Source organism: Monoraphidium neglectum, assembly GCF_000611645.1.
Source record: "Monoraphidium neglectum strain SAG 48.87 unplaced genomic scaffold scaffold01877, whole genome shotgun sequence".
NCBI classification, from domain to species: Eukaryota; Viridiplantae; Chlorophyta; class Chlorophyceae; order Sphaeropleales; family Selenastraceae; genus Monoraphidium; species Monoraphidium neglectum.
Genome location: NW_014011751.1, coordinates 1 through 7,847, shown reverse-complemented (window position 1 = coordinate 7,847; position 7,847 = coordinate 1). Strand labels below are relative to the sequence as shown.

General features: G+C 65.6%; 3 protein-coding genes across 3 annotated transcripts in view; 2 read left to right on the top strand and 1 right to left on the bottom strand.

The window, feature by feature from the left end:
* MNEG_9273 (hypothetical protein) overlaps positions 1 to 1,798 on the bottom strand; it is a gene marked incomplete at both ends in the record, with an annotated part of 5,557 nt that extends 3,759 nt beyond the window's left edge. The window contains 3 exons of the mRNA XM_014042257.1: positions 220 to 1,336; positions 1,509 to 1,583; positions 1,718 to 1,798. Coding sequence (XP_013897711.1) covers positions 220 to 1,336; positions 1,509 to 1,583; positions 1,718 to 1,798 — 1,273 coding nt within the window. The remainder of the gene's footprint in view (positions 1 to 219; positions 1,337 to 1,508; positions 1,584 to 1,717) is intronic.
* Positions 1,799 to 2,732: 934 nt separating this feature from the next.
* On the top strand, positions 2,733 to 3,542 carry MNEG_9272 (hypothetical protein; the record flags this gene model as incomplete). Its single annotated transcript, XM_014042256.1, has 3 exons — positions 2,733 to 2,762; positions 2,943 to 3,056; positions 3,258 to 3,542. The coding sequence occupies 3 exons, from the start codon at positions 2,733 to 2,735 to the stop codon at positions 3,540 to 3,542; spliced, it is 429 nt and encodes a 142-aa protein (XP_013897710.1).
* A 648-nt stretch (positions 3,543 to 4,190) lies between these two features.
* Positions 4,191 to 7,592, top strand: MNEG_9271 (DNA polymerase delta subunit 1; the record flags this gene model as incomplete). The annotated part of the gene is made up of 10 exons (XM_014042255.1): positions 4,191 to 4,449; positions 4,735 to 4,845; positions 5,148 to 5,254; positions 5,542 to 5,710; positions 5,924 to 5,982; positions 6,296 to 6,409; positions 6,614 to 6,680; positions 6,869 to 6,972; positions 7,189 to 7,281; positions 7,511 to 7,592. Coding segments are annotated over 10 exons (1,165 nt in total), but the record flags the coding sequence as incomplete, so codon positions are not given.
* Positions 7,593 to 7,847: the final 255 nt, after the last annotated feature.

Sequence of the window (7,847 nt, the reverse complement as noted above, 5' to 3'; positions counted from 1 at the left end):
ACCCCGCCCCTGCCGCCGCCCCGGAGCCCTGCACCTCTGCTGGGGCGGCCCCCCTCCTTGAGGCCGCAGCCGCGGCTGACGCCGCGGGTGCCTCCAGCTCCTCTACTGCTGAGGCTGGCGCCTCCTCCTCCGACAGGCCCAGCAGCTCCTGTGCGCGCGCCGCCGCCTCCTCGCGTCCCTCCCCCTCTGACAGGTAGTCGCACACCCGCAGCTCCGCACCTCCCGCGACACGCCACGGCAGCAGCACGCGCCGCGGCAGCGCCAGGTGCGCGGCGCGCCCCGCGTCTGTTGCTGCCAGCAGCGGGTGTGGCGCGGCGGCAGCCTTCTGCTGCCCCTGCCCCTGCTGTTCCCGCTGCTCTGCCGCGGCCTCGGCTTCGTCCGCGGCCGCGAGGGCCTCCTCTGTCAGCAGGTCCAGCCGCGCCCGCAGGCTCTTGACGACGTCGGCCCGCAACTCTGCCAGCGCCCTGGCCGCGGGCTCGCGCCGGTGGACGTAGGCCACCCCCACCACCTCGCCGCGCAGAGTGCAGCTGCCATGCAGCGGCGCCGCCGCCGCGGCGACGGCGGCCGCGGTTGCGCCTTTGCTGTCCATCGGCGAGGCCGCAGGCAGGGTGCAGTAGAGCTGGGCCTCGGCCGCTGGAATCCTGGTGTCCCCGCCGGGGGCCTCTGGTGGCAGCACGTCGCCCAAGGCAGCCCCCTCTGCCGGCAAGACGCCGCCGACCGTTGCTACCGCCGCCGCGAGTCGCGCCGCCTCTGCCGTCATCAGCGCCTCTGCAAGGCGCTGCAGCTGCTGCCCACCACCTGCACTGCCACTGGGAGCCCTAGGCTTGCCACCGCTGCCCGCTACCGCGGCCGTGGCCGGCAGCGTCGCGTCGACCGAGTGCCGCGCCGTCAGCCGCACCAGGCTGCCGGCCGCCGACCCCGCCCTTAACTCAACCAGGCGCAGCGCCGCGGGCGCCGGTGCAGGGGCAGCGGCGCAGCCGCGTGCTATGAGCTTGCGCGTTGTCGCGTCAATGTGAAGCAGCAGCAGCTGCTCGATGCTACTGCCGCTGGGCCCGACCGCGGCGCGTGCGTCGACCGACATGGTGGCGAGCGCAGCACACAGCTGCCCGGCGGCTGCGCCCCATGCTGCGTCTGGTGCGAGCAGGTACAGCCCCAGCACCTCCAACCCGCCAGGCAGCATCCGTGACACCTGCCGCGCATGCTCCGCAATCCAATCAGACTCCAGCTGCACACCTACACCGCTGCCACCCCCGCCGCCGCCGCCTTTTTTGCCCTTGGCACCGCCGCCGCTGGCAGAGGCGGCGCCACCTGTGATGGTCACAGCGGGCTGCCCTTCCTGGGAAGCGGCAGTTGGTGGCGCAGAATGTCGCAAGAGCAGCGCCGCTGTCCGTTACTACAGCGACCACGACTCCTGCAAGCTTTTGATGCGCCTGCAACCATCTTCCGATGCTTGTCGTGCCACTGCCCGCCCCGTCCTCCCTTGATGACGGGGTAGGACCCGCGCGCACCTGCTCGGGCGACGGCACAACCGCCAGCAGCAGGCTGCGTGACCCCACCACGGGCTTACCTATCAAGAGCCCCACCTGGAGCGCGGCAGAGCGGTGCCGCAGCATGGTCGGCGTTCTGGGTATTGCACGCTGCGTGTCTGCGGCATCGTCGCGCCCCCGCCCTCAGCACGCCGTGCTTGAGCTCATCAGCAGGTTGCAGCGCACCGCACCTGAGCGGTGGCACGCTGCTTGACCAGCCCGTCGAAGTACTCTCCAATCGCGTCCTCCACCTGCACTGGCCGAAGCGCCATCGCGCGAGGTGGACGGGACCTGCGGCGGACGTCGCGCGGGGCACATTGCACGGGATCACAATAGGCGAGCAACTGCACAGGCGCAGGCAGCAACGCAGTCCCTGTGGTGAGTGACTGCTGGTAGAGTCTATAGCTTGCTGGAGAAGCCTACCCAGCAGGTGCGGCCTGGATCAGATAGGTGGCGCTTGATGTTTTGGTGCCCTGTTCGGGTGAGACTGGTGCGCGTTGGGTTGCACTTCTGAAGTCAATCGGCACAATCAACAATTGGTATTCGTTGATTACTTCCCATCAAACGACGCGGCGATCTGTGGTGTTGGAACCGCTACAAGCGGCACTGCAGCACGACACGTACAAGGCCACCACGAGACACCCAGCGCAAGCCAGCAGGCAAGAGTTGTTCAATTGAATGCGCGGAAAAGTGCAAGTGGACGCCACGGCGCAGGGGGAGCGCCTGCGCTAACGCATGCGGTCCACGCAGCTAGCTTGCGCGCCTGTCCATGCGTGTGCAGCCCGCAGCATCACGTACGAACTGCGTGCTCCCTTCAAAACCGCCCTGTCCTCACACGTGCCAACCGTAGGCATGCTGCAGCACACGCCTGTCCGCGTGCAGGCCCGAGCCGCCAGCAAAGCGTTGCTACAACGGACGCCTCGCATTGCGATTAGTGAAAGACCGGCTTCCTGGCGCCGCAGCGGCCGGCTGCTGTGTTGTGCTGTGCAGGGGCAGGGGCAGCAGCAGGGGCCCCCCAGCGCAGAGGAGTTGGCAAAGCAGGCGCAGGACTTTGCGCGGCGCACGACGCGGCAGGTGTCGGATTTCGTCCGGGAGCGGGAGCTAGACAAGAAGGCCGCAGCCGCCTATGCGGATGCGAGTGAGAGCGTGCGGACCAACTACATGCGGCTGGATGCGGAATGGGACCTGAGTGGGCGTCTCAACAGCATGCAGGGCCGCTTGAACGAGACGGCACAGGTGGGCGTTCCATGGAAGCCGCCTCAGCAGGCGTGTCGTTGCTGTCAGTGCTTGGTGGTTCCTAGCGGCTGCGACTAGGAGCCAAGCTCGCGACATGCATACGATGGTCAAAAACAATGCAGCTACTCTCTGGCTTCTCGGGCGCTTCATGCGGTAATCCTACCCCGATTAAATGTGCAGGACATTGACCAGCAGTACGGCCTGCGCCGCAAGGTGCGCGCTGTTGTCGAGGACGTCAAGCGTTTGGCGCCTATCTGGGCCCGCAGGACAAAGGAGTTTGGCGCCACCACGCAGGTGAGCATTTTGGGACGGATTGTTTTAGTGACGGTGCAGCCAGACATCCGCACATGTGTCCTCGTGTCTCAGAGTGCGGAACTCAAGGCATCTGACGCGGATACGTGTCATGTCGCTGCACCGGGCCCTGCCCTGTGGACCCCGCCACCACGTATGGCTCTACCTCAGAGCACCCTGCCTTGTTCTATCTCCACTCTGCAGGGCAAGGCAGCCTTCACGTTCCTTTTTGTGGGTTTGCTCCTGAGCGGCACCCTGTTCAAGCTGCTGAACCTCATCTGGCTCGGCTGGTGGGTCAGCGTGCCGCTGTCCCTCTTCCTGGCGGATCAGCAGAGGCGCAAGCAGCGCGATGAGGCGCAGCAGCGGGCGAGCTGGGTGAATAACGGCAGTGGCAGCGGCAAGCGGGGCAGCAGCAGCTGGGACCGGACGGGCCCGGTGGTGGATGCGGAGTGGGTGTCCCTCGATGATGACGGGCGGCCTCGCAAATGATGGGCGCATGGGCTGATGGTGACTGGCTGCCACCTGCTGTCATCTTGATGTCTTTGTTTTTGTCCTCTACATCATGAACGAATGCATTGTGGATGTGCTGATGTCATGCTCCCTTGCTCGACCCAGTGGTTGAGTTTTATCAGATTCGGTTTGCTGTTGAGTTACGAGCGTTGTGAAGTCCAGGTGATGAAGGCTCCTGATTTGAACAGTGGGGCTTCAGGTGGTGGTTAGCGGTGGCGTGGCTTCATGGAGAACAGCTAGGCCAGGCACTCAATGACTAGCTAGAGCTACAGCTTGAAAGCGAGTGCGGGAAGTCAGCGTCAGCCTGGTGCCAGCGCCTCAAGCCGCTAAGATGCTGCGATGATCCAGGTTGTGGCCGAGGCAGTCGCGATCTATCGAAGACCTTTAAACGCGCAAGCTGCTTCAAGATCGGCAGTCACTCTGCTTTCAAACAATTTCGCGCTTTCTCCCGATCCAGATCGTTTCGTACAAAATTGGCAAACCTCCCGGTTTCATTATAAAACCTTCATACACGTCAATGGAAGCAGGCCTTACTTCAGAGCAGCACAACACTTCGAATTGCGCCTGAGATCACTGCAGAGCAGCAGACTGTGGAGTATAGTAAAGGTTTATTAGATCATAAATAATATGAGTGGCGCCGGCAAGCGCATGGCGTCGGGCCCTCCCGGCCCCTCGCCCCCTCTGACAAAACGAGGGCCTGCGAACGAAGCTTTTGACGACCTAATTGATGAGGATGATATGTTCAACGACGATGACATGCCGGAAGAGTACATGCCGGACGCCGAGGAGGGCAGCTTGGCGGGAGCGGAGCCAGACTTGTGCGAGGCTGGCCGCAACTGGCTGCGGCCGCCTGTGAATAACCTGCAGCCGGGCTGTGATGCACTGGGTGAGTGCGGCCAAGTCGCAGAGGGTGGCACGACACGCGTATAGTGTTAAACCAAAACACAAGTGGTCACCACATTCAAATGTGGGTGCTGCAGTTCGGGGTTGCGTGCGGGAATGCCCCATCCGCTGCAAATGCAGCATGGTGCAACGTCAGCAAGGCCTCGGTGCGCTACCAAGCCACAGCAGCACATTCCTAGCAGAAGCCACTCATGTATAAACCCCTCCATGCCCCATCCCCGGACAAGTTGCGGCTGCGGCCCCCCCTATCCCCCTTTGACGCGAGCAGTGTTCCAGCAGCTGGAGGTGGACTACACGGTGGGCCGCCCACGCACGGACGTTTGGCCCACGCAGGCAAAGCAGGTGCCGGTGGTGCGCATGTACGGCGTCAACGACGCGGGTGGGTGGCGGGCTGGTTGCGTTGGGTCCTTGGGGTGTTTGCCAAGGAAGTGACGCCCGGCTGGGGACCACGGGGCTGGCGCTGTGTTGCAACAGCATTGCGGGCTTGCAGTGGCGTCGCAAGGGTGCTTATTAACTCTACACCGCATGCTTGAGCGATGCTTGCGCGCTTGAGCGGTGTGATGGGCCAGCCGTCTGTGTGCAGCTTGTGGGCGTAGACCAAGGCAACTGCAGGGGTGTCACAACTGCAGGGCAGCAGGGGGAGGCATGCATTGAGCGCCTCGATGCCCGCCCCCTCCCCAGGCAACAGCGTGTGCGTCTTTGTCCACGGGTTTGAGCCCTACTTCTTCTGCGAATGTCCATCGCACTGGGTGCCTGAGCACTATGAGGAGCTGCTGCAGGCCCTCAGGGTGAGGGGGGTGGGGGTCATTGCAGGAAGGGTGCGGCTGCGGAGGGCACATGGCAGGGTGGCTGCGACACGGGATGTGTGGCAGGGGCTGGGAGTCTGGCTCCAGCAGGCGCAGCAGGGTCAAAAAGAGGTGTCCCCTGAAAGAGCACGTGAGGCGATCAGAGCTCGCCCTGTGGCATCCAAGCAGCAGTCGAGGGGCGCAGCTGCGAGGCGCGGCGGCCGCCGCCGCCAGGCTGATCGGCCACCTTGCTCAAGCCTCGCGACCCGTCGGCGTGCCCCCGCCTGCAGACGCACCCGCGCCTGATGGAGGGGCGCGGCAAGGGCGGCCTGGGCGTGCCGCCGGTCACAAGGGTGGAGGCGGTGCAGCGGGCCGACCTGTGGACCTACCAGGGTGGGCGGCAGAAGACGTACCTGAGGATCACGGTGGCCATGCCCAACCTCGTGCCCGCGGCCAAGGGTGAGGGCGCCGGGGGGGCACAGAGCACGTGCTGCAGGGGCGGACCGAAGCCGTCGGAGGGGGGAAGGCGCTCAGCATGAGAGTGCGGCCCGCTCATCGGCAGACTCGACAGCTGGCGCGGTTGCGGTCAGGTGTGCAGGCAGCAGCATGCACGTGTGCAAGGCACGGCGTTGCTTGTGTTTGTTCGCGACTTGGCTCGTGGCGCCCTGCCAGGTGCTCTGGAGGACGGCAGCCTGAGGATCGGGGGCGACCCCCAAGGGCTGCGCCTGCAGGTGGGCGGCGGCGCGGGGTCGTTGGTTCTGAGCAGTTCAGCAGTTCCGAGGGGAGTGAATCGTAGACGGGGGAGGTGTGGTGAGCAGGCGCCAGGTCAGGGCTCTCCTGGCTGATTGTTTGAGAGGTTGGCAGGAATAAACACCCTCCCAACCAGATGGGAAAAGCCAAGCCAGCAGGGACGGCGGCGCCGCACCAGTGATTGCGACGCACCGGGCCACCCTGCCTTGTGTGCCCGGCAACTGCTGCATGGCCCCAACTTCTCCTTACGCCGCCGCACCCTCGTCACCCCCCCCCCAAAATGCCTGCCGTCAGACGTTTGAGGCCAACGTGATCTACGCGCTGCGCTTCATGGTGGACACGGGGATGGGCGGCGGCAGCTGGGTGGAGCTGCCGGCAGGCAGCTGGAGGCGTGTGCCTCAGGACCAGGTGCGGCGCAGCAGCAGGCCGCCCACGCGCGTGGTGTCGCAGCTGGCAGCTCCTGCCTCTCAGGCACCGAGGGGATTCAAGGCGCAGCATGCCGCCTTGTCTCTGGCAGCTGCTGTGACGAGGCCGAGGGTGCCCCGCGGCCGCCTCCTGATTAGCCCCTCACCTCACCTGCACACCCCCTCCCCCAAATACCGTGCCCACCAGGCGGCCACCTACTGCCAGATCGAGGCGCACGTGAAGTGGGACCGCATCATAGTGCACCCGGCAGAGGGTGCGCCTCCAGGGGCCAGGGGGCGGGACAGCTCCAGGGGCGGGAGCAGGCTGGCACAGATGCATGCCAGTGTGGTGGGAGGGTGAATCGAGGCTTGCTTGATGCGTGACCAGGGCCACCACCAACCGACACGCGCGCATCGACACCGAGGTGGAAAACGGATGCTTTGTTTCCCCATCCCCCCAAAGGCGAGTGGAGCCGCATCGCCCCGCTGCGCATCCTGTCTGTGGACATTGAGTGCGCCGGCCGCAAGGGCCACTTCCCGGAGGCCTCCCTGGACCCCGTCATCCAGGTCAGCGGGGCCGGGTGGGGGGGGGGCTTGACATGATGCAAGGCCTGGGGGCGCAGGGCCAGATTGGGGTCACCCGCCTCCTGCTCCTGGCCCAGGCCATGCGCTGGGAAGACCGTGCTGGTCCAGAGTAACTACGGCCCCACCCCCCTGGTCCACAGGATGAAGCCAGCCAGCCAGTCACCCACGCACCCACCCACCCCACCCCTCCCCCGCCAGATTGCGTCCCTGGTGACTGCCCTGGGGCAGGACAAGCCCCTGGTGCGCAACATCCTCACACTCGGCACCTGCGCGGCGATACCAGGCGCGGAGGTGAGCGCCGCCACGACTGGCAAGCGGCGCGCTTCCCCCCTCTCTGAGCCGCTGACCTGGCGTACGATGTGCGTCCGCCCCCACACTCCCTCAGCCGTGCTGCGGTGCGAAAACATTGAAGTCATGCGCAGTTCCACTCCCCGCGGCACGCAACCTGCAAGCAGCCCGTCCTGGGCTCACCTCTGTTCCTGGCGCGCCCTCGATCATGCCTCCTGTCCCCCAACCCCAGGTGATGTCGTTTGACAACGAGCGCGACCTGCTGCGCCGCTGGACGGCGCTGGTCCTGGAGACAGACCCTGACGTCATCATCGGTGGGGCAGGGGGCGGTCAGCCAGCGATCACGGGGGCAGGCGCGTCTTCTGTGCCGCGCGCGGCGCCAGCTCTGCAGCATGCTGCCTGGCTCCCACAGCCGCCTCCGCTGCAACCGCCCGCCCACCTTCGCCTACCCAAAGCCCTGTTGCCCACCCTCCCCCGCCCCCACCCCGGCCCCCAGGCTACAACATCATCAACTTTGACCTGCCCTACATCCACGACCGCGCCAAGGCCCTCAAGGTGGACGCGGAGAC